Raw genomic sequence first — 25,460 nt, forward strand, 5'->3', positions numbered from 1 at the left:
CATCCTTCTAAATTCCAGTGTATACAAGCCCAATCGCTCCAGCCTTTCAACATACGACAGTCCCGCCATTCCGGGAATTAACCTAGTGAACCTACGCTGCACGCCCTCCATAGCAAGAACATCCTTCCTCAAATCTGGAGACCAAAACTGCACACAGTTTCTCAGCTGCTTCATAAGCATCACCCCTGGATCATGCCAATCAAATGCTCTTGTCATTTAATTCATCTGTGCGTCTCATGCTTTGTTGAAGCTACCAAAGTCACTGGAGGACTTGTGCAGGAACATTTCTGCATGTCCTCACAGACGTGTGATGCTTTCAGAGAATTCAAGAGAGCTAGATAGAGCTCTTAAGGATAGCGGAGTCAGGGGGTATGGGGAGAAGGCAGGAACGGGGTACTGATTGAGAATGATCAGCCATATCACATTGAATGGCGGTGCAGGCTCGAAGGGCCGAATGGCCTCCTCCTGCACCTATTGTCTATTGTCTATAATTCCAGGATTTCTTTGACATAGGCAATCATAATATCCCCAGGGCAGGACAAACCAGGTGGCTTTCAATGAAAATGTGCGTAGATCGATTGCTAGAACAGTATGAAGCTCTAAAACTCTACTTCCAAGGAGTTGCAATTGAAGGTCCTACACATACAAATGACTTAATCCTGAAGAGCCTGACCAAAATGTTCACATTGACATACCTTGATTTTATGTCATATAACCTTGGCAGACTCACTTCATTCAATAAACTCTTCCAGAGTGAGGTTCCTCTTCTGCATGTTCTCAAACACAAAGTTTCACAGTTGTTGGTGGGTCTTTCATCAGATTTTATGGAGCCGTCACATGTCAGAATGTGTGTCCCCTTAAAACTCAATGTGAATGATGAAGAACATCACATACCACTATGTAAAGTGTACATTGGGGTGAAGGCCTCAAGCACAATTCAAAATATTAGTGACAATGTTGGGGCAAACCACCCAGAGATTACATTATTCCAGAATCACTGCAAGCAGTTTCTCGTGGAATGTGTGAAACAGATCCAGCAGTCTTCAGGAACCGGATTTCCTGAGATGTCAAGTCCCAGCAGTAGTTTACAATCTGACTGGACCATCCTTGGCACCATGGTAGCAAAAACTGCCATACCTGGAGGAAGTTGCATCTGTTCAAGATGTTGACACTGAATGGAGGACACACTCCATGCACCCCACTTTGAATGGCAGTTTGTCAGTACAGGAGTATTGGAGCGAAGTATTCACACAGAAAGATGCCCGTGGAAACCAAGTGCACCCAAATTTGAGCAAAATAATCAGTGTGTTGCTGTCATTTCCTTTCTCAAATGCTGCTGTTGAAAGGGTTTTCAGCCAACTCAAACTGATAAAGAATGACCACAGGACAAATCTAAAATAAAACTTGGACTGCTGTTAACAAAACTAACATTCCAGAAGAAAGGACAACAGCAAGCTGCACAGTTGGATCCTTACAAGGGCATGCTCAAACTACATGCCAGGGTGCAGGCTAATGCAGAGACAGCTGAACTTTGCAAGAAATTCATGGCTGAGTTCTGCAAGTAAATTGGTAAGTTATGAAATGTATTATTTTTTTCAGTTCATCTTTCATACAATCCAAAGTTAATATCCCTGTACATGTACTGTACAGTAGCTGCATGTTGCATAAAGTGTCTGAACTAAAGACCAGTAAAGAGACTGAAGTGAACATAGTCAATGGCCCTTGTTATGTTGAGTTCTTTGTGACACTGTATTCCAGGCACACACTGCACTGAACACAATATGCATACCATGCAGGCTAGGCTACATCATATATGTGCACAGTGCATAATGCCTTGCATAACACTGTACAAGTGAGTAACAGATGCAGGCATATACGGGGTGGAGTTACATAGATCTGTTTTGCCTTGTTCTTCTTTGTGTTGTTAATGTGTGCCCGTGAAAGAAAAACAACAACAAATAGCATGCAGGAAGCATTTTTGAAAATTTCAGGAAATACCATCAAATTCCTGGAAATTTGGGATTCTATTTAAGGAAATATTTTTTTGAGGTGTGGAAACATTGGCTGGTGGTGAGGGAAATCAAAAATGTGCAAATGTGGAGTCTGATAAGAAAGGATGTGGAGGAAGACAGAACCAGGGGGAGGGAAGAGTGTGTTGAAGGGAACAGGAAGGGGTGGGGGGAGTAAAATAGGGGAAGAATATGGAGTAGGAGGGATGAATGCGGGGGTGGGGAAAGGAATTCAGTGATAGCGCCAATGGGGGGGGGGGGGGTGGTTGGATAGTGTGAAGCATGAACGAGAGTGGGGAGAAACTGGGTATATGAATGGGCGGAGAGCTACCTGAAATTGGAGAATTCAACGTTCCTGCCATTGGATTGCAGGCTACCAAATGGAATACGAGGTGTTGTTCCTCCAGTTGATGTGTGGCTTCAGTCTGGAATGGTGGAGGTCGAGGACAGACTTATTAAAACGGTGAACAACCAGAGTATCCAGCAGGCCCATCTCTTGACCATCCCTACCCCTTGCCTCTCTACACCAGATTTCTGCCCTATACTCCATCAGTCTGAAAACGAGTCCCGACTGAAAAGGTCATCTGAACATTTCCCTCCACCTTGTTGACTGGCCTGCTAAGTTCCTCAGCAGTTTTTTTTTTTGCTCACGATTTCAGCGTCCTCAGTCTCTTGTGTCTCCATTTAGTTAACAGGATCAGCAATTTGTTCACATTAACATTCTGGGAGGGATAATTCTGCAGCAAAGAGTGAAAAGCACAATGCAATATTAGTCAATTCTCCTTCAGCTGTTGTGCAGTTCTCAATCAGATGAATCTTCTTAAATGGCTTTTCAGTTCCACCTGCTAACCACCTTTATCATGTCCAAACAATATTCAACTGTGGAGGGCATCACAATCAGATACACAGCCGATATCCAACAAGAGACTGAAAAGGAAACGTTAAACAGCAGCACTGAAAAGGTTGCCTCTGCTTGGGACGGTTCCTATTAAACCCCAGGAGCACACTGGTGTCCCGGTCCACATCAAACCCAGAGGGGGACTGCTCCAACTGCAAGACCAACGTCAACAGTTCATCACTCAAGCATCTTTTGCTGTATTAAATCCAAACAGCCCCTTTCCAGTTTTCAATCAATTATTCTTTTTCCAGACATGCAAGCATTCTGTAGAACCCCAGCTCACAGTGGGCAGCAGAAGCAACAGGAGTGCAGTGAGCAGACTGTTTCCATCAAGTTAACCACCAGCAGAACCACTGCTGTTCTGACTCCTGGTTTCGCCATTTCTCCTCACTAACTTGCACTGGCCTAATGCCCTAATACAAATATAAAATGCTCAATCTTGTGTTATAAATCTCACTATAATCACATCCCAGTGCCTTGGAAAAGTGACTCAGATGCTGCATCTGAGTCACCGCATGCAGCACGAAGGGAGTGGAGTGCTGTGCTGGTGGATGTGATCCCTCACCAACATCAAACCCAATCCTCATCTTAGCTCAGCTGCATTTAAATCGCCCTTTATCACTATTCCAATAGCTGGAGAGTTGCCCTGGTGCCACTCGCAGAATGTGGTTGATTGGGGCATTAACAGATTGCCATTAGCAGGGCCGTATCATAAACATCTTGGCAGCTGCATTTCACACATCACAACTACATACGTTTTCCCCAAAAAAATGTACTGGCTCGGGCTTCAAAGATGGAAAATAGAAGCCTTTGTTCTTTCCTCATCCTGCCTCCCATGTTTGAAGTGACATTCCTTCTCCAATATTTCTACTGCCACGCAACATCAAATGCAGGAGGCATCCATACGGTGCCACCAGCCTGCATCACCATTTAATACCATTGTGGACATCTACCTTCACCTGCACTTCCCTACCCTGTCCTCAATCACTGGACCTGAAATCAAAATACATGAAAGGAACTGTAAAATGAACTCTGTTGGCACAGTCTTGTTTTTTAAAAATATTCTCATAAGTACAATAGGGATAATCAGGCTTCAAATCAAAACCAAGGCAGCTCAGCAGGAATTGAATGGGGAGCAAGGAAAATAGCCTGAAGGAAGAGTCTGTACAAAAGATTAAAACATGTTTTAAGAGGCACATGTACACAAAGTGTCCACACATCACAAGTGTGTATGTTGTGCTAGTGTGCAGTAGGGCGAGATCTGATAATGTGAAGGCACAATTCAAATGACAGAATATTGATTTTTCTTTATGCCAGAATTGTCTGCACTGCCAGTTGACTGCGATTAAGCACCATGGGTATTTTTGGGTGGTTATATTCCAACGTTCGCGTGACACTGTGAATGTTGTGAGGTTCTGTGGTAGAACAGCTCACCAATTGGATCCTTCAGCATAAAAACTGGCTGGTTGCGTCATCTGCTAAACTTCCATTTCTATTTTGCTACAACTGCATTATCCGATCAGCCATTTCAGAAGGGCCAGATCCAAAGTTGCAGATGGGGTTATTTGCAGCAAGTACCAGGAAACAGCCTAGGTCAGCTGGCCCATTCCTCAGCCTGTGAATCTTCATCTTCATCTTCAGATTCCGGAGACACCATCTTTATCCGTTTGATGGCTGCTTTGATGCTGCGCTCTAACTCAGTAGTTGGGTCATTGTTCAAGGGTTGGGCAGGGCCTTCTTGGACCTTTCGCAATTGGACACCTCGGCGAATCTCAGCTAACATATTTTCTCGCAAACCCACAGGCTTCTCCGCAGACAGCACCTTAGTCTGATCAACCTTCTTAAGCAACACTTCGCCACGCTTTAGTGAAGCCAGCACATCGTCCATGGATCCTGGAGGGGGAAGGGTTGAGGAATGGTCAGTCACAATCTTATTACACCAGTGAATTGTTCAAAGGTTACAAGGATATGCAACCTAAAGGATGGACTTTAAAAACATCTATTGTTAAGGACCATAAAACTTTTATATCTGGTATGGCGAAAGATGAAGAGTTGGGATTCTTACCTATATTTTCCTTCAGGGATTTCTTTGCTGAATTTTCATTGGTGAAGATGAGTGGCTGTTCCTTCATGCCTTCTAATGTGCCCTTGTTGCTCAGGAGAACCGGAGGAAGAGGAGGTGGTGGTGGTGGGGGTGGTGGAAGCGTCACTGAAGAGATTGCTCTTGTGTCCACTTCTCCTGGAGATATTGCAGCACCTGACGGGAGGAAGATTTGCACTGGAACATTGCTGGAAGACCTGGAGGCTCCGGGTTGCTTTTTGCTGGCAGAGTGCGGTGCTGTTGTGTCTTGGTTCTGCACTCTGGAAGTTTGACAACGAGGTTTAAATGCAATCTGTCCCGAGGATTTCTGGAATAAAAGACTTGCTTGTTAAAAATATGCATATAGACTTTGTCACTAAATAATTAATCCAAATGCACACACAAAAATTCAGGACAAGCTGTAACGGAACAGTTGTGGTGCTAGTATCGTGGGGGCTAGAAGTTGGGCTGTAATCGATCTCTACCTCTTTAAAACTACGCAGCCTTTGCAAAGTCTTTTGCCTCTCCGTGTTTACCCACTCCCTTCTCCTTATGTTTTCTTCTTTATTCTGGTCATGTTTCTGTGTAAACATAATTTCATACAGTGTGTTAACAAACAATTTACTGGTAGACACCAATCAAGTTGCAACTTGTAATCACTTACCAGCTGAATGCTATGGTGTTGTTGGAAATTAGCTTCCTCTTGTTGCAACTGCTGCTGCTTTGCTCTTTGTGTTTCCTTACACTCATCCTGGTAAAAAGAAGATGCAGTTAGGTGCTATGGTTGGAAATGACAGACAATGATTACCCCCCCCCCCCCATCAGGGATCCTCTGGCGAAGACAGCCCAAATTAACTGGTTCAGCAGGAATTGTATGTGAAGCAGGTATATGAGAATATCCCCACAATACTGCTCATAGGTTGAGCCGTGTTGTGTAAGCCTTTGTAACCTATTCCAGAATGCTACTTAATTTTGAACACGAGCTACGTTAAAACTGCTTAATGCAACCATCCCCACACCTATACCTTAGCAGCTGAATGGTGACCCAGCGAGATATAAAGGATGTTGATCCAAGTATGCATAGATCTCAGTCTGAAGAAGGGTCCCCACCCAAAATGTCACCTATCCATTTTCTCCAAAGATGCTGCCTGACCCACTGAGTAATTCCAGCTTTTTGTGTCTGTCTAATACACAGACCTCAGCAGGTTCCACCGGTCCTCTACGCCTTGACAACGAGGGTGTACAGGAATTGTACAGATTCAGCTATTTACACCTAGTTGTCAAAATAAATCCAACAAAACATCTCAGAGACTAATTTTTAGATAGCTGACATCGAGCCAGTTTACACCCAGTTTCTTTGGCACTTATCCATGAAACCATCACTGTGAATCCTTCTCTGGAAGTCAACTGCAAATGTGGAGGCAAAGAATAAGATACTTGGTACTGCTTTGCTTAATAACCTGCCCGCATGCCACCATCACCAACAGGCCAAGTTCATGTGCCACCACAACACTGTTCCATGCAAGAGAGACATAATTTTACCACCCCATCAACACCATCTCAACAGTGAAGATGATGTTCTGCTCCAGCTGTTGGGAAAGCAATTGGAGCAAAAAATTCCTAACACCAAGAAAACAAAGAGGAAATCCTTGAATCTCTTTGGCTTACTTGAAGAGAGAACTGATCACAAGCAGCTCACCGAGTAAAGCTTAAAACAATTGCATGCAAAAAATATTTTCACAAGGTTTGTTCAGTGGGTGTATTCATATTAATGTTACCCGATTTACATGACAAAATAGTTGCATTGAGGTCCTTCAAATCAAAATGCAAGAGGGGAAAGCAATCGCCACCCTGCAGAGCAATGGAGGTTTCAGCAATTACCCTCTTATTCCTCAGGTACGATCGCCGTGAGCAAATGGCACCTCGTTTATTCTCCAGTTGGTGAACTTTGTGCAACAACATCTTAATGTCTACTGAGCGACTGTCATGTACCAGGCCCATCCCTTCATTGGCCTGAAGCTGCTCAGGGTCTTCACAGGCATCATAGTAAACCACTTCTTCCTCTTTCTCTAGAGTTACAAATAAAGCCCTCATTAGGTGGCAAAAATATAAGGGAATATTCCAGTCAAATGTAATTTAGCTTCTTACTATTTTGGAAGAAACTATTCTTGTGTTTCTCCCTCCTTTAGGAAGTAACCACATGCTGTGTCATCTGACCTGCTATTGTTGAGTTATAAAGCTTGGAAATAGTCCCTTCAGCGCAACCCTCCATGCTGACCAAGATGTCTATCCGAGCTATTCCCAACTGTTTGTTTTTGGCATATATCGCTCTAATCTTTCCTCTACATATATATGTGTGCAGTTGTCTTTTAAATATCACAATTGTATTCACTTCTACAGCTTCCTCTGGCAACTCGTTCCACGTTCCATGTGTTCCATTTAAATCGTTCCCCTCTCACTTTAAACCAATGCCCTCCAGCTTTAGACTTCCCATCCACTTTATCTTTGTCCCTTATGATTTTATAAACCTCAATAAGGTTACCCCTCAACCTCTGATGCTCCAGGGGAAATTCCCAGGCTATCAAGCCTCTGCTAATAACTCAAGCCTTCCAGTCCCAGTAACATTCTTGCAAATCTTCCTGCAACCTTTTCTGCTTAATGACATGCTTTTTATATCTGGGTGACCAGAATCGCACATAATATTCAAAATGTGGTCTCACCAATATCTTGTATGGTCGCAACAAGATGTCCCAACTCTGATACTCAGTGCCCTGACCAATGCCAAATGCCTTTCTCACCACCCTGTCTATCCGTGTTGCCACTTGCAGGGAACTATGGATCTGTAACCCCAGCTCTCTCTGTAATGCAACACTATCCAGGGCTCTACCACTTACTGAACAAGTCGTACTCTGGTTTAACTTAAAGTGCAACACCTATCACTTAGAGTTAAATTCCATTTGCAACATCACAACATTGTAGAAACATAGAAAATATGTGCAGGAGGCCATTCGGCCCTTCGAGCCAGCACCGCCATTCATTGTGATCATGGCTGATCGTCCCCAATCAATACCTCGTGACTGCCTTCTCCCCATAGCCCTTGATTCTACTAGCCCCTAGAGCTCTATCTAACTCTCTCTTAAATCTATCCAGTGATTTGGCTTCCACTGCCCTCTGTGGCAGAGAATTCCACAAATTCACAACTCTCTGGGTGAAAAAGTTTTTTCTCACCTCAGTTTTAAACGGCCTCCCCTTTATTCTAAGACTGTGGCCCCTGGTTCTGGACTCGCCCAACATTGGGAACATTTTTCCTGCATCTAGCTTGTCCAGTCCTTTTATAATTTTATATGTTTCTATAAGATCCCCTCTCATCCTTCTAAATTCCAGTGAATACAAGCCTAGTCTTTCAATCTTTCCTCATATGTCAGTTCCGCCATCTCAGGGATCAATCTCGTGAACCTACGCTGCACTGCCTCAATTACAAGGATGTCCTTCCTCAAATTAGGAGACCAGAACTGTACACAATACTCCAGATGTGGTCTTACCAGGGCCCTATACAACTGCAGAACCTCTTTACTCCTATACTGAAATCCTCTTGTTATGAAGGCCAACATTCCATTAGCTTTCTTCACTGCCTGCTGTACCTGCACGCCAACTTTCAGTGACTGGTGTACAAGGACACACAGGTCTCGCTGCACCTCCCCCTTACCTAACCTAACTCCATTGAGATAATAATCTACCTCCTTGTTTCTGCCGCCAAAGTGGATATCCTCACATTTATCTATATTATACTGCATCTGCCACGCATCTGCCCACTCACTCAACCTGTCCAGGTCACCCTGCAACCTCCTAACATCCTCTTCACAGTTTACACTGCCACCCAGCTTTGTGTCATCCGCAAACTTGCTAGTGTTGCTTCTAATTCTACTAATTTACTGCTATCCAAATGCACCATTATTACCTTTTAATAATTGACTCCAGCATCTTTCCCACCACCAAAGTCAGGCTAACTGGTCTGTAATTCCCCGTTTTCTCTCTCGCTCCTTTCTTGAAAAGTAGGATAACATTAGCTATCCTCCAATCCACAGGAACTGCTCCTGAATCTATTGAACATTGGAAAATGATCACCAATGTGTCCACTATTTCTAGAGCCACCTCCCTGAGGACCCTGGGATACAGACCATCAGGCCCAGGGGTTTTTATCATCCTTCAGTCCCATTAGTCTACCCAATACTATTTCTCGCCTAATGAAAATTTCTTTCAGTTCCTCTACCCCCCCTAGATCCTCTGTCCTCCAGTACATCTGGGTGATTGTTTGTGTCTTCCTTAGTGAAGACAGATCCAAAGTACCTGTTCAACTCTTCTGCCATTTCCTTATTACCCATAATAATTTCACCCGTGTCTGCCTTCAAGGGACCCACATTTGACTTTGCTACTCTTTTTCTCTTAACATATCTAAAGAAGCTTTTACTGTCCTTCTTTTATATTCTTGGCCAGCTTCCCCTCGTACTTCATCTTTTCAGCCCGTATTGCCCGTTTTGTTACCTTCTGTTATCCTATGAAAGTTTCCCAATCCTCTGGCTTCTGGCTACTCTTTGCTGTGTTATACATATTTTCTTTTAGTTTTATTCCATCCCTTACTTCCCTTGTCAACCACGGTTGCCTCCTACTCCCCTTAGAATCTTTCTTCCTTTTTGGAATGAAATGATCCTGCGTCTTCCGGATTATGCTCAGAAATTCCTGCCATTGCTGTTCCACCATCAATCCTGCTAGGATCCCTTTCCAGTCTACCTTGGCCAGCTCCTCTCTCATGCCTTCATAGTCCCCTTTGTTCAACTGCAACACTGACACTTCCGATTTAACCTTCTCCTTCTCAAATTGCAGATTAAAACTAATCATATTATGATCACTACCTCCAAGCGGTTCCTTTACCTCGAGTTCTCTTATCAAATCTGGTTCATTGGACAACACTAAATCCAGAATTGCCTTTTCTCTGGTAGGCTCCATTACAAGCTGCTCTAAGAATCCATCTCGGAGGCACTTTACAAACTCTCTTTCTTGGGGTCCAGATCCAACCTGATTTTCCCAGTCTACCTGCATATTGAAATCGCCCATCACCACAGTGGCATTACCTTTCTTACATGCCAGTTTTAACTCCTGCTGCATCTTACACCCTACATCCGGGCTACTATTTGGGGGTCTGTAGATAACACCAATTAGTGTCTTCTTGCCTTTACAATTCCTCAACTCAATCCACAGTGACTCTACCACGTCAGTCCCTATGTCTTCCCTCGCAAGGGACTGAATTTCATCCCTCACCAGCAGAGCTACCCCACCGCCTCTGCCCACCTGCCTGTCCTTTCTATAGGATGTATAACCCTGAATATTAAGTTCCCAGGCCCAATCCTCCTGCAGCCACGTCTCTGTAATCCCCACAATATCATATCTACCAACCTCTAACTGAGCCTCAAGCTCATCTACTTTACTTCTTATACTTCACGCATTCTTATACAGTACTTTTAATTCCTTACTCATCTCACCGTTCACATCGATCCCTATTACACTTGGCCATACTCTCCTATTGCTTTGTGAGCTTTCTTTCCCATTAATTCTGGGGTCATTAACTATTCCTTTACTCTCTTTCCCTTTAACTCCACCCTTGACTATCCCATTTGACATCCCCCCCCTTATTTAGTTTAAAACCACCCGTGTTGCAGTGGCAAACCTGCCCGCCAAAATGCTGGTCCCCCACCTGTTAAGGTGCAATCTGTCCCTTTTGTACAATTCCCCCTTACCCCAAAACAGATCCCAAGGATCTAAGAATCTAAATCCCTGCCCCCTGCACCATTTCCTCAGCCACACATTCAGGTCGTGTATCTCCCTGTTCCTGCTCTCGCCAGCACGAGGAACTGGAAGCAAACCGGATAACCACCCTGGAAGTCCTGCTTTTCAGCATTTTTCCGAGCTCTCTAAAGTCACGCTGCAGAATGTTCATCTCCTTCTTTCCGACATCGTTTGTGCCAACATGCACTACCACTGTTCACCTTCGCCCTTGAGGATTTCCTGCACTCTGTCCGTGACATCCTGGATCCTGGCACCAGGGAGGCAGCACACCACCCTCGAATCCCGTCTGTTGCCGCAGAAACCCCTGTCCGTACCTCTCACAATGGAATCTCCTACTACCACGGCGTTGCCTGACGTCGGCCTCTTTGGTTTTGGCTCAACAGCACTTTTTGCTTCGCAAGCCAGTCTGCCGCTCAATGTGGTAACGTCTTCTTCCCCGACAGCTTCCAAGTGGGTGAACTTGTTCTCAAGAGGCACAACGCCCGGGGACCTTTGCACTCCAAGTTTCCTTCCTTTTCTCACCGTCACCCACCTTCTCTCTTCCAGTACCTTTGGTGTAACAATCTCACTGTAGGACTTGTCGAGGAACGACTCCGTTTCTCGGACGAACCTGAGGTCATCCACTTGCTTCTCCAGTTCCCCAACACGGTCCTTCAGGAGCTGTACCTGGATACACTTGTCACACTTGTAGCAGCCAGAGGCTCCAGCAGTGTCCTTGATCTCCCACATCCTGCAAGCATCACACTGAATCAGCTTGCTTGGCATTTCCTTCTTTCATCTCTCCCTCTCCAGCGTTTGGTGTGGCGTCCTCCCTCAGCCTCCTCGCCGAAGACTCGCAGCCAAAGACCCGCACTTTACTCACAGGGCACTTCCCTCGACAGGGCCGCACCCCTTGAGCAAGCCTTGCTTATATCAGATGCTAAATTGACTAATTGTCCAATTTACTAATCTTCCAATCTAATTGTTCAGCCAATCCCCACACTCACTCCTAACCTTCCTTTCTCTGATGATCTTGAAGGTATGTGCTTTGCCCAACCTGCACTCAAAGGCTGCTAAAGTGCCGTTTGCACCCTTTTTATACCTGTGACTCACCAAGTCCAGCCAACGGCCGTTCTCGCTGCTGCTTTGCCCGACCTGCACTCAAAGACTATATATAATTGATCTACATGACAAACACGAGGACCCAGCACCAATCCCTGCAGCACATCACTGCTCACAAGCCAGCAGTCTCAGTAGCAGCCCTCCAGACCACCCTTCTTTCCTGCCTCAATATCCCTTGTGAACCATGGTTCTATAATCCTGCCAGTCTGCTTAAGGAAGAAATCCTGATTTATTGGTCTAGCATTAACGGGAACGGAACCATGCGTCAATGCCTCATTTGCCCGACCCTGGAACCATAACCCAAAAGAAAAATCGGGCAGCTGGTTATGCTGTCGACCCATGTGTGAAGAGAGGGGTGGGTCATGGTGAATTTTCAAAAGAATCCAAATCTAAGTTATACTATTTGATGAGGGGTTTGACCAGAGTTAGTGCCCCAAAGTAACAAGCCTCATTCTTCCTCTGGTGATAACCACAGCCACCATAGCATTGGCAGACACTCTCTCATTAACCACTCTACAGATGAGATGAACACATGCCCAATTCTATAGTTGACACTACTTTTGGATCCAGGCACACTGCCGGTTTTCTGACTTGATTGTCCATCAAGCAATACTGAATGAATGTTGCTGAGCACACAACAAGTGGCAGAGTTATGTTTAAGCCTTGCTGTATCACAAGTATTTGTGAGTAAAGCGATTGCCAAGGACAGTGGTGCACCTTAAGTAGGCATACCCTTCTGGCCTGCACAACATTCTTCACCACATCAGCCACTGGCTCTTTGTTTCCAACTCTCAATACTAGTGGTAACCCTTGCCTCAGGAATATCTACAAATTTTAACAGGTGAATGAGCTGGCTGGAATAAACCAACTCAATTCACTGCAGTACAAATGGGAATGATGAACAGCCACTTACCCCTAGCTTCACGTCGAATGGTGTCCAGCTGAGCGACAACCAGCAGCTCCTCATATTTTAACGTTTCAAGCTGAATATTGTACAACTCCAGCTGCGTTTCATAATATTGCATTTCTAACTCGTCCACCATCGCCACTGCTTTCCTGGTGTCGAGATGCTTCATCTAAGTTCAAAGAGAGTTTTACTGAAGTATTTGGCAAGCTGCAGAGAGCAGTTTTTAAGCAGGACTGCAGGTATGTTACCTTGTACTGAATCTGCGTTTTCTTGCGCTTCAAGCACAGCTCTTTTGCCCGGGTGTACTGTAAAGTTTCCTTCGCAAACATGAACCTCAAGTTCTCCTGTCTGGGTATTACACTGGCCCAGGCAGCTTTGCCAAAGTGAGTTCCATCTTCTTCCATTCGTTTCTGCATAGCTGCAGAATTTTAAAAAATCATGAGAAACATTAGCTACTTACAAATCTATGTTTCCTTGGATCAAATCAACTTGATCAGAGCATAGCTTAAACGTGAGAGGGACAAAGCTTAAAGAAGATGTGTGAGGCAAGTAATGTTTATACAGAGAGGGATGGGTTTCTGGAACTTGCTGCTAGGTGTGATGGTGGAGGCGGAAAATATTGTGCCATTTAAGAGGCTTTTAGAAAGGAACATGGATATGCATGGCATGGAGACATATGGATCATGTGTAGGGAGATGCGATTTTTTAAATCTTGTATCATGTTTAGCATCGACATTGTGGTGAAGGACATGTTCCTGTGTTATACTTTGTTATTTTCTATGAACAATTAAGATACCTTGCTTAGATAGGTCACAAAGTGAGTAGACCCCCTACACCAGACCCCAAGAATAAGGAAATCACAATGCAGATGGTCCAAGAGTCCATTATTCCTAAATGAGCTTCTTAACTCAGCTTGCAATTTAAGTTCTCTTTACTGGGCTTCTATAACTCGATTATCAGAATCCAAAACAACCCACTCATTTTTCTATTTTTAAATAACTACAGATGGGCAGACTGTTTCAGATCACAACACAGATGCATTAAGCACAATCCAACTCTTCCTTTATAGGTACCAGGATCTCCAAATTATTGTTCCAGCGTGCATCACATGCCCCATATTTCTGTGAGCAATGACCTCTTCACTTGCAACCTCAGCACAATGGGATTGAGACAGGCTCACTCCACCCTCTCACTGTGGCTTGGTCTGGTTCTCTAAAATGCAACCCTCTTTATGCTCTAGTAATGAAAACCCTGGCAACTGTAACTGTCGGTTCACCTTTGCTCCAATCTAAATTACCTGCCAGCGCTTTCACCGTCTTCCTGAAATAATCCACCGTTATGTCCTGGATTGAGCAGACTGCTTCTTGCATGCGCCGGGACCACTCTTCCACTTCTTTCTGCAGACTCTGAATTCTCCTTGGACCCAGAGTGTCAAACTCCAATGATTTCTGCAAAATCGGAAGTAGTCAAGTTAGATCAGAAAGTCATATTGGATAAAGGCAACTGATCTCCTGACTGTTTATATATTTTATGGCCAAGCATGAAAACGCTCAAAAATGTACTTTTGGTTTGACTCAGGGTGAATGCATCTCACAGCACAAATTACATAATAAACTTGCCCCCTTGTGGCCCTCAGAAGGAACACTTCATTAGTCTCACATGTGTTCCCATCCAGAGCTGAGCACAAACACTCAAAATAATTAATTTAACAAACTATTAATATCCTTCAAAAACTGAAAGAAATTTAACCAAATCCATTGTGGGCAGTCAGCATCAGATAGTCCAAAATCAGGGCCCACATAATCGCTGTACCAGTGTGATGCAAGTTCTCCTCCAACACCAGTGACTCTGCAGCTTCAGAAACTCTCAAGAGCAGGCACTGGCTGCCCAAGCTGATTAGAGCCAGCAGAGATCTTTAGCCTTTGATTGTACTGCAAGCCCAAACCATGTCCCTTTTATTGCTAAAGCTACTGCTTAAAGGCTGACTGTTGCTTCCAATTGAAAATATTGGTTAATGTGCAGCATCTCTATGAAATAAACTGTAACTGCATGAATTACCAAGGCCTCCTGTTTACACAGCGAGGCAAACTCTCGCATATCCCGGAAAGGCTGCAGTAAACACTGGTAGAATTGCGTGGAGACAATGACCAGCTCCTGATATGCTTCATCTTCCTCCAGGTACAACTTTTTAAGGGCTACCAGATTCTTAGCTTCAATGTGTTGGTTCAAGATCTGGAAAACAAGAAATATTACCCTGTTAAGAGAAAGTCATCTGAGCAAAATCAGCAGCTGACAAATGGCTCCTTAACACAATCCAAGGCCAGAGCCTTCACACAATAATTACATTACAAAAATAACACATACACACAGCCCAGAGAGCATATGTGGGTATCCCTTAAGAGGCTGGGTGGACGAGTCCACAGAATTGCAACAGCCTGACAATAGTTGTACTCACAGAAAACTTTACGGACATTCACAAATCCTGTGCACACTGACGGTGGTTTAGAAGTAGTCTTTGGGTCAGGAAACTCCTGACAGCACTCCATCATCCTCCCTCAGCTGATATATCAGTGCTCCTCCATGTCGGACGGTATTCAGATGAAAGATTAAAGAGCTGGGAAACCATGTTCTTCTTCAGCTATGGCTTATTAGCACCGTCGCTGACTAAACTGTGAAGGACCTCGAGAGAACCTCATCATCACAGATTCCACCATATTCAATTTACTCCAATGATATCAAGACAAAGCTGAGAGTACTGGACACAGCAAAGAACCACAGGGTCAGACAACATCCCTGTTGCAGCACTAAAGACCCACACACTAAAAACAGCTGAGCCTCTCACCAAGTTTGTTTCAGTACAACACTGAATTCTGATCAACATAGTAGAACATCCACAAACAGGTCTGTCCTGGTGGACACATTGTTTCTGCCTGCTCTTGCCTTGCCAAACCTCTCTCTTCATGACTTGACTCCATCCTGTCCCCCAATGTCCTGTCCCTTCCCACCTATGTCCAGTTCCTTCCCACCTACACCTCTCCTGCCCTCCACTATTTCGACAATTTTCAATTCCTTGGTCCCAACTGCCTCATCTTCATCATGGATGTCGTCCCAAGCACCTCCATCCCCTATTAGGAAGGCCTTAGAACTCGGTTTCATTCTGGAACAAAGACCCAACCAGTTCCCCGACGCCAACTCTCACTCACCTGGCAGAACTTGTTCTCACCCTCAGCAACTTTTGCTTTTGATTCCTCCTTTGTTCCAAACCTATTCTGGCACCACTCTCAAACTCAATCTCTGCTACTTTGATAGCTGCGTTGCTGCAGCTTTCTGCGTTCGTGCAGAACTTGGCATTTTTACTACTTTTCCACCAACTTCCACTGTGCCCTCAAATTCCCTGGAACATTTGACACTTTTCATTTTCTGGATCAGTTTCCATTTCAGGAGACAAACTATTCAACAATATCTACTATAGACCTATAGACCACCACTACCTTGTCCACACTTCCTCCCACAGTCTCTTACACAGGTGCCATTCCTTTCTCTTAGTTTCTCCACCTCCACTCTGGAAAAGTGGAATCATGGCTTCCCCTCTGCCAGTTGATGGCGTCTTCAGCGGATTTTCTGCACATGTGGTGTCGCCCTCTCTCTCCCCAGATAGAACTGAGATAGAGATCCCAAGGTCCCTTTATCCTACTAGACTTTGCTCCCAGCACATCATCCTTTGCCATTCCCACCAACTGCAATGGGATTCCCTTCTTTCCAACACCATCCTACTCCAACAAGTTTTCTGCAGGGACCACTCTCTCCGCAGCTCATTGCCCTTCCCAGCAATTTGGGGAACTTTTTAGCTTGACATCGCATCAACAACTGCACAACTGTGTGGGAGCCATTTACAGACGTATAACACCTTATTGAAGTAGAACATTAAACAATAAAGCCAAACATGTACATCTGCTTTATTTTGGTAGGATCAGGCGAATACCAGGATTATGAACGACAGACATAGTCAATAACCCTGGTTTGCAAATCTCGATTGACGCACGGTGAAGTTGCGCCACACACTGTAAATAGCTCTCGCCAGAGCATGTCAGCCATTCTTGTGGATCAAATTCCCATCTGACAGCACGCTAGTTCCATCCCTTCCTCCACTGCCCCCAATCGGTGTGCACTTTGTAACCGGTAAGTATACACCTGTACCTTCGGCCCCTCCATTCTAAGAATCAGTTCCTGAACTGCGATTGCAAGGGAATAGAAACACAGATCAGAGGGGAACCTGAAAGACCTGAACCCGTCCACCGCGAAGTTGCCACCTCACGCACCTTCCTGAGCGCCTCCCGCCCGCCGGCCACCCGCTGCTCCAGGCTGCGGCCGCGGAGCTCGCTCACACTCTCGAAGTAGTCCTCGTCCTCGCCCTCGGGGAAGAGAGTATCCAGGGCGATGCGATGGCCGCAGAGCTCGATGGCGGCGTCCAGGTAGAGTTCGAGCTGGCGGCAGACGGAGTCCAGGTCGGGGCCGGGCTCGGAGCCCTCGGCCAGAGAGCTGCCCGGGAACAAGAGGCCCCACATGCCTCGGGGCCTAAGCTCGGGCAGCGCCGGGAAGCAGTGCTCTAGGGCGGCGCAGCTGGCCGCCAGCACCCGGTGGATGCAGCAGAGCTCCTGCGGGGAGTAGAGCGCGGCCCAGCTGCTTGGAGCCGGCGCCTCGGGCTCGGCGGCCCGCGCCTGCAGTTGCCGGTTGTGACAGGTGACGGCGAACTTGCCCTCCACCTCGTTCCAGGCCGCCAGGAAGCGCAGGCGGGGGCGCTCTGGCTCCGCGAACAGACCGCTCTTCACGGAGACCCAGCCGTCCAGGCTGTCGATCCTCTCGACGTCCATCGGGCCGCTCCGCTCCGCTCGGCCGGCCGGCAGCCGCATAGCCCTGACGTCGCAGCCCGCGTCCCCGGTGACGTCACATCCGCGTCGCCCTGACGTCACAGCCGCGAGGCTCCGTGACGTCACGGAAAAGCTCGGGCGCCGGTGGCAACGGCTGAGGGCGGCCCGGTCTGACCCGTCCCCTCAACCGGGCCAGCCCAGATAACACAGGGTCACAGCGGGCCAGCCCAGATAACCCAGGGTCACAGCGGGCCAGCCCAGATAACACGGTGACACAGCGCATTAGCACAAGTAACCCAGGGTCACAGTGGGTTAGCACAGGTAACCCAGGGTCAAGCAGGTTAGCACAGGTAACCCAGGGTCACAGCAGGTTAGCACAGGTAACCCAGGGTCACAGTGGGTTAGCACAGGTAACCCAGGGTCAAGCAGGTTAGCACAGGTAACCCAGGGTCACAGCAGGTTAGCACAGGTAACCCAGGGTCACAGCAGGTTAGCACAGGTAGCCCAGGGTCACAGCGAGTTAGTACAGGTAACCCAGGGTCAGCTCAGGTCATCCCAGGTAACTCTGGGCACAGCAAGTCACCTTGGGACCCAGCGCAAATTGGAGGAACCGCATCTCATTTCGCTTGGGCAGCTTACACCCCAGTGGTATGAACATTGACTTCTCTAACTTCGAGTAACCCTTGCTTTCCCTCTCTCTCCATCCCCTCCCCTTTCCAGTTCTCCGCCCAGTCTTACTGTCTTCGACTACATTTTATCTCTGTTTGCTTTGTTGTTATCTTCTCCCAACTAACAATGATCTATTATACATTTTCTTTGTTCTCCATTCCATTTGTCCTATTTTCACACCTTGCACATCCTTATCCATACACTTCCTTATTTATGTTCCTCCTGACATCAGTCTGAAGAAGGGTCTCGACCCGAAACGTCACCCATTCCTTCTCTCCAGAAATGCTCCGTGTTCCGCTGAGTTACTCCAACATTTTGTGTCTATCTTTGATTTAAACAAACATCTACAGTTCCTTCATACACATCGGGTCATAGCAGATCAGCCCAGGTAACCTAGGGCCACAGTAGGTCAGCATAGGTAACCTCGGATCAGCCTAGGTAACCCCAGGTCATAGCGGGTCAAGGCAGATTAACCGAGGCAACCTAAGGTCACAGCAGATGAGCCCAGGTCACAGCTGCTCAGCCCAGGTACCCCGGGTTAGCTCAGGTAACACTGGGCACAGCGAGTTAGTCCAGGTAATTCTGGATCACAGCAGGCTAACCCAAGTAACCCTGGGTCAGCTACGTTACTCTCAGTCTCAGTGAATCAGATAAGTCAAACATGATTTCCCTTTGTAAGTGCATATTGACTCTGTTCAGTCACATATTATTTTCTAAGTGCCTTGCTATCACTTTATTGTAAATTTTAACACTTTCCCAACTACTCGTGTCAGTAATTGGACACCATTCATTTACAATCGAGATAAATAATTTGCTTGATGAAATAACTTGATTGAAATATAGACTACTCTTTCAAGTTTAAAAGAATGACTGGTGATCTTATTAAAACATGTAAAATTCTGAGGGATGGATACTGTGAGAATGTTTCCCCCTGTGAAGCACTATCAAAATTTCCTCTCTCAAAGGGTTGTGAATCTTTGAAATTCTCTTTCCCAGAGCTGTGGTGGTGGCGCATTCATGGTGGAGATTGACAGATATTTACACCACAAGGGAGGCAAGAGATATGCAAAGAGAGCAGAAAGTGTGTTGGGGCAATGATGGGTCATCCATGATTTTATTAAATGGTCAGGCAGGTCTGAGGGGCAGATTGGCCAGCTCCTATTACTATCTTCTTTAACCAGCATGAACGTCGTTGGAGCTGATTCCTTAATTGGACTACATGTTGTTTGCATTCCCAGCCTGCTCTCTGAATGGCTTTGCTGAAGGTCATGTGTCACCAAGTAGCTAAATATACCGCAGGCAGATTGCCAGAGCCATGAGAGGACTGGAAAAGCGAGGTGCCTATAAGAGCGTGGTTTAAAGAATAATCAGGAATACTGATCTCTGAACAGGTACAAATACTGTAGGAAAATAACTGCAGATGCTGGTTTAAATCGAAGGTAGACACAAAAGGCTGGAGTAACTCAGCAGGTCAGGCAGCATTTCAAGAGAGAAGGAATGGGCGACGTTTCGGGTCAAGATCCTTCTTCGAGTCTGAAGAAGGGTCTCGACCCAAAACGTCACCCATTCCTTCTCTCCTGAGATGTTGCCTGACCCGCTGAGTTACTCCAGCCTTTGTGTCTACCTAGGTACAAATACTGAGCTGCTCTGGTTCTCTATAATTCAGTCACTGAAAAGCATCCCAGACATTTGACAAGAACAGCTGCAGCCTGAAACTAAACATGTCCCCTAATGTTTGTTGTATATACTATACCATTTTTAAGCTTTGGAGACCAATTTCTGTTTCCAGAAAGTTGCTTTTTGTGATTTAAGAAGCAGATTCTTTAACAGAAGTTTCTGAACATTTTTGCTATGCAGTTGCCTTTTGTAAATCATTGTTTGAACACATCCTTGAATGTTTTCTTCCCGCCACCCTGTAATGTTCCCCATGATGGAGCTCAGAATAGAGTGTCTTCTGTTTCGGGCAATGACATAGCCCATCAAAAATAACCAACAGTGTGTAAGGACAACCTTGCTGCTGGGGATGTAGCTTGGCAGAGATCACTCCCCTTGCTTCACTTGCCCTTCCAGTAAATTTGGTGGACTTTGCAGCATTATTAGTATTTTTCCAGTGTCTTTGCTCCTCAATTTATTCTATGCATGGACAATTTTCACAACCAGGGAACCAATATGATGTATTTTTAATAAATGCCTGCAATAAATGATGCACAATTTATTAGGTATGAACAGTGAAGTCTGTGACAGCTGATAGGTTAGGAATTTGGTTCTGATCTTAGCTGTGTTTTATTTCTGCCCTCTATAAGATCACAGGGCAAGTGAATTCAGTGTGAAACCATCGGTTCTTCCTGCACACATGAAGACGATGAAGAACCAGGAAACACCACATGAGCCCGATGGTCTGGAACCAGCGATAGAGAGTCCCAAAGAGCAGGGCACAGGCAAGGAACCTTCACCCTCCCACGGGGCAGAGGAGGGAGGAGGCACGGAGGTGGCAGAACCTGAAGGATTCCGGTTCTATCATATGGACCTCTATGAACCTCGGGAATGCTTGGAGATTTTTGCAGACAAACAATCAACATCCAAAGTGGCAGCCCTGCAGGATACAGCACAAGGTGTCCTGCATATTGAGGAACAGCTTGTAGCAGAGGGACTCCCTGTGGATCTGCTGAGCCATGACATCTACAGAGAGGACCCTGGCTGTTTGCCTTTTCCAGAAGCAGAGTCTGGTACTAGTCAGAACCTAATGGAATTTACCAACATCCTCCCATTGCAAAAGCAGTTTGATCCCTTCCAGCAAATTGTGGATTACTCAGAAAGCGCAAGTCAGTGCAGTGAAGGGCTCTTCAGCCCAATATCAGAGCGAAGCATTTTTGAAGAGTCTGAGACAGAGGGTACTGCAGCCAAGTTTGGAGATGATGTGGCAGAGAGCATCAGAGATCTCGGAAGCCCGAGAAACAACGCTTCCAAGGAGACAGAATTGGAGCCAGATGACCAGGAGACTGCCCAGGACACAACCCCCGATGTTTATTGTCAGTCATGCGATATTCCAATTCCCGCTTTTGAGAAGCTTTTTGGATTCCATAAACATCACAGCGTGATCCTATTAGCAGAGGCCGCAGTAGTTGCCAAGGTACGTATGACAAACCAATCCCACGATGCTGAAGAGCAGAGACCTCAGAGCTCTGCAATGGCTGAGGATATTGTTGGCAAGGCAAGTGGTTGTTGGCTGTAGCTCTTTCCCTGGGAAGAGAAGGGTAGGGGGAAGCTGCCCACTCAAACCAGTCCAGTCCATGTGATGTTTTGTGCTTCCACAGCGCTTTTGAGTAGGAATGGGATTCCATCCCAGACACAAGAACTAGACACAAGAACCAGACACAAGCTGAGGAAATACAGGAAGAAAAGACTGCACATATTCTGCAGATTATGCAACACTGGTGGAGAGAGAAAAAAAGTTAATGGTTCACTTTGATGGCCTTCCATCAGAACAAGATAAAGAGCTACTTAGCCTTGATGGGGCTCCTTCAGCACTGTATGATCCACTGATTTCACAATTGACATTTCAAACCCTGATTTATTTCAGAGTTTTGTGGCTTTTTTCCAGCTCGAGTGTCAGAACAATCTGAAGAAGTTGGAGCAGCAACTGATACAGATGGAGACATTTTCTAACCACCTGCAGGAAATCTTTGTTACCGTTGAAGTAAGAGCTTTGATTTTTTTCCTGCTTCCATTGTTCACAGTTTGCTCAACATTTCATCAACAGCTTCACCTTGATATTAAGTTGTCGTATCTGCCACATTTTCCATTTTACTATTGTACATAGCAGGAAGGATGTACCCGTCTTTCCAATGAGATGATAAACTGTGTAATAAGTTCCCCCTCCTGATTCTGACCTCATTCTAAACCAGCCTCCCCACCATCAATCTCATCTACACTTCATGCTCTCCCTTGAGAGCTGCCAACAAGTCAAGGACCACTCGCACCCTGGCCATTTCTCCCCTTCCCCATTAAGCAGAAGTCACAAAAGTTTGAAATTTTGTACGCACCTGACATGTGGGAATTCTTTAAAGGACCACCATATTCCTGTGAGGATGAAAGACGAGGATGTCAAGGTTTGGCAACCTTAGATGACAAGATTCATAAACAGCTCTTTCCCTCGGTTCTCAGACTCTTGAACAGACCTCTCATGTGCCAAGGATGAATTCCTGATCACACGATCTTCCTTGTTACGGCATTTGCACTATTTTCTCTACACTTTCTCCATAGCTGTAACACTATATTCAGTACTCTATTTTTCCCTCACGCACTACCTTTACCACTCTAACTGTTGTTAATTTTGTGGAGCTATGGACTTGGACCCCAAGATCTCTCTGTACATGGATGCTGTTAAGGATCCTGCTATTAACTGTGTATTTCTCCTTACATTTAACATACTAAAATGCAACACCACGCACTTACCTGGGTTGAACCTGTCATCACCCACATCTATAACGGATCTATATCCTGCTGTATTCTTTGACATCCTTCGATAATGTCCATAACTACCACAATTTCTTGCTCCTTTTATATTCCTCAAGGCCCGATTCTAGCTTCCGAAACATATGTTTTTTTTTGGCTGAATGTGTGAACGTATAACCTGTCTACGTTCTCCAGAGATGCTGCCTGACTCGCTGAGTTACTCCAGCACTTTGTGTCTTTTTTTGTAAACCTTCATCTGCAATACCCTGTATCCGTATAATATTTCTTGTCATTCCAAGGTTCCCAAACCTTGACATCCTCATCTTTCATCCTCACAGGAATATGCTGGTCCTTTAAAGAATTCCCACATGTCCCACAAGTACACAGGTGTGTGCTTGCTTTCAAACAGCCTCTCCCAGTCTTCTTAGCTAGATACAAAATGCTGGAGTAACTCAGTGGGACAAGCAGCATCTATGGAGAGAAGGAATGGGTGACGTTTCGGGTTGAGACCCTTCTTCAGACCTGAAACGTTACCGATTCCTTCTCTCCAGAGATGCTGACTGTCCCGTCGAGTTACCCCAGCATTTTGTGTCTACTTTCGATTTAAACCAGCATCTGCAGTTCTTTCCTACCCCCAATCTTCTTCCCCAGTCTAATACCTTACAGAAGTCCTATAGAAACAGCAAAGGGTTCTGCCTTTTCCAGATATAATCCACATTGCTGGACAAGTCCCAGAGTCCTGCAATAAATAACACATAACATCGACAGAAGAGCAAATTGCCCAATATCTTGTTTGTCTTCATAATATCAGAGATATTCCTTTTGTTTTACCCATCCTATTCCCACCTTCTGTGCTGCTGAAAACTATTGAAAACCAACATATTTTCTCTCTTTCCCAATTCTGGTGAAGTGTTTCACACCAAAATTGTTCATTTTGATTTTCTTCGCACGGATGCAGAGAGGCTGCCCAACATTTTTGCCATTCACTGATTTTATCAAAGGCTTTGTAAGTTCAATGATGCACTGATATCTCCATCATTATTCTTAACACCACATTGTGTTTGAACAACAGGAAAACATTGGTAAACAGGAGCACTACCTGGAACTGCAGTACGACGACTTGATGCAGTTATTAGTTCAGCGTTTTGAGGACAGGAGCCAGGGGCTAGAGGAGGAGAAGAAGCTGAAGCTGGAGAAGTTGTACAATATGCTGATGAGCTGTGGGCACAGCATGGATGGCTACAAGGAACTGATGGAAGCCGCTGACGTGCTCTTCGCGACTGAAGACAAGCAAGCTTTCCTGAAGGTGATCTCACAAGCAAAAATTGTGTCTGAGGTTTCTCTAACCCTCATTAGATATTAATAGATCATCACGCTGGTATTCCTGCGTTCCCAGTACTCATCTTGGATTTTCCTCTGGCAGTCCCATTTTTTCCATTCTCATTCTGCTGTTTTCCCCCTGTATCTCAAAGCTGCTCTGGAATTCCAGCAGTACCTCAATCCTGATTTCCTCCCTACATTGGTTGCCTTTTACTTTTTTTGCTTATAAAGTTTCTATCTGTTTCATTCCATCACCATCTTTTGAGGAAGAGAGTGCCAACAATTTATGACCCTTGGAGAGAAAATGTGCCTCAACGCTGTCTTAAAAGGGCGAGCCCTTATTTTATAACAGTGACTCCTCGTTCTGGATTCTCCCACAAGGGAGATCATCCTCTTCACACTGACCCTGTCAGATCTCTCAGGATCTTGCTGCTTCATTGAGTCATACAATTATATAGCACTGTCCTTGTCAACCAAGTTGCCTACATTTGACCCATATCCCTCCAAACCATGTGCCTGTCCAAATGTCCTTTAAACCTTGTAATTGTACCATTCACTACCACTTCCTCTAGTAACTCGTTCCACATTCCCACCACCCTCTGTTTCAAAAGACTGCCACTCTAGTCCCATTTAAGTCTTTCTCCCTCACTTTAAATCTATGTCCTTTAATTTTAGACTACCCTTCCCTGGGAAAAAGACTAACCATTCACCTTACTTGTGCCCTTGTGATTTTATTTACCTCAAAACGGTCACCCCTCAACCTCCTTTGCTCCATGGGAAAGAAACCTCAATCAACTCTCCTCTTGCTGTTCTCAACTCCACTAAATATAAGCATAACCTGCCTAACTTTTCCTCATTCACTCTGCTCATTCCAGGAATACAGCTAATAAACCTTCTGTGAACTGTATCTCCTAGTTGTCGGTAGACTATAGCATGGACTGGGAGATTAGATCCATAAAGTCACAGGTTTAGACAGCACGGAAATTGACCCTTCACCCAACTTGTCCATACCAATCAAGATGTCTATCTGAGCCGAAGGTAGACACAAAATGCTGGAGTAACTCAGCGGGAGAGGCAGCATCTCTGGAGAGAAGGAATGGGTGACGTTTCAGGTCAAGACCCTTCTTCAGATCCGAAACATCACCCATTCCATCTCACCAGAGATGCTGCCTGTCCCACTGAGTAACTCCAGCATTTTGTGTTTACTTTTGATTTAAACCAGCATCTGCGGTTCTTTCCTACTCCCAATCTTGTTCCTCAGTCTAATACCTTACAGAAGTGATATAGAAACAGGGTAGAGTTCTGTCTTCAC

The 25,460-nt window shown here is 45.4% G+C and overlaps 2 protein-coding genes across 2 annotated transcripts in view; one reads left to right on the top strand and one right to left on the bottom strand.

Annotated features, from left to right (window-relative positions):
- Nucleotides 1-17,762, bottom strand: whamm (WASP homolog associated with actin, golgi membranes and microtubules). The gene is made up of 10 exons (XM_078427182.1): nucleotides 17,156-17,762; nucleotides 14,895-15,068; nucleotides 14,134-14,284; nucleotides 13,085-13,254; nucleotides 12,843-13,005; nucleotides 6,869-7,056; nucleotides 5,652-5,738; nucleotides 5,473-5,568; nucleotides 4,973-5,315; nucleotides 1-4,800 (listed from the first exon to the last, which is right to left on the bottom strand). Exons 1-10 carry the CDS (start codon nucleotides 17,744-17,746, stop codon nucleotides 4,502-4,504), a joined length of 2,262 nt encoding a protein of 753 aa, XP_078283308.1. The 5' UTR covers nucleotides 17,747-17,762; the 3' UTR covers nucleotides 1-4,501.
- fsd2 (fibronectin type III and SPRY domain containing 2) overlaps nucleotides 16,956-25,460 on the top strand; it is a 22,356-nt gene continuing 13,851 nt past the window's right edge. Inside the window, exons 1-4 of the mRNA XM_078427180.1 lie at nucleotides 16,956-17,015; nucleotides 20,677-21,503; nucleotides 21,975-22,070; nucleotides 23,901-24,134. Coding sequence (XP_078283306.1) covers nucleotides 20,727-21,503; nucleotides 21,975-22,070; nucleotides 23,901-24,134 — 1,107 coding nt within the window. The 5' untranslated portion in view covers nucleotides 16,956-17,015; nucleotides 20,677-20,726. The remainder of the gene's footprint in view (nucleotides 17,016-20,676; nucleotides 21,504-21,974; nucleotides 22,071-23,900; nucleotides 24,135-25,460) is intronic.

This window comes from Rhinoraja longicauda, chromosome 33 (assembly GCF_053455715.1).
Source record: "Rhinoraja longicauda isolate Sanriku21f chromosome 33, sRhiLon1.1, whole genome shotgun sequence".
Classification (NCBI taxonomy): Eukaryota; Metazoa; Chordata; class Chondrichthyes; order Rajiformes; family Arhynchobatidae; genus Rhinoraja; species Rhinoraja longicauda.

Coding starts and splice junctions, on each gene's coding strand:
- whamm (XM_078427182.1), bottom strand. CDS start 17,746: ATGCGGCTGCCGGCCGGCCGAGCGGAGCGGAGCGGCCCGATGGACGTC. Junction 5,739..6,868: donor CGTACCTGAGGAATAAGAGG/GTAATTGCTGAA, acceptor TCTTTTTACCAG/GATGAGTGTAAGGAAACACA. Junction 5,316..5,472: donor GGCTGCGTAGTTTTAAAGAG/GTAGAGATCGAT, acceptor CTTTTATTCCAG/AAATCCTCGGGACAGATTGC.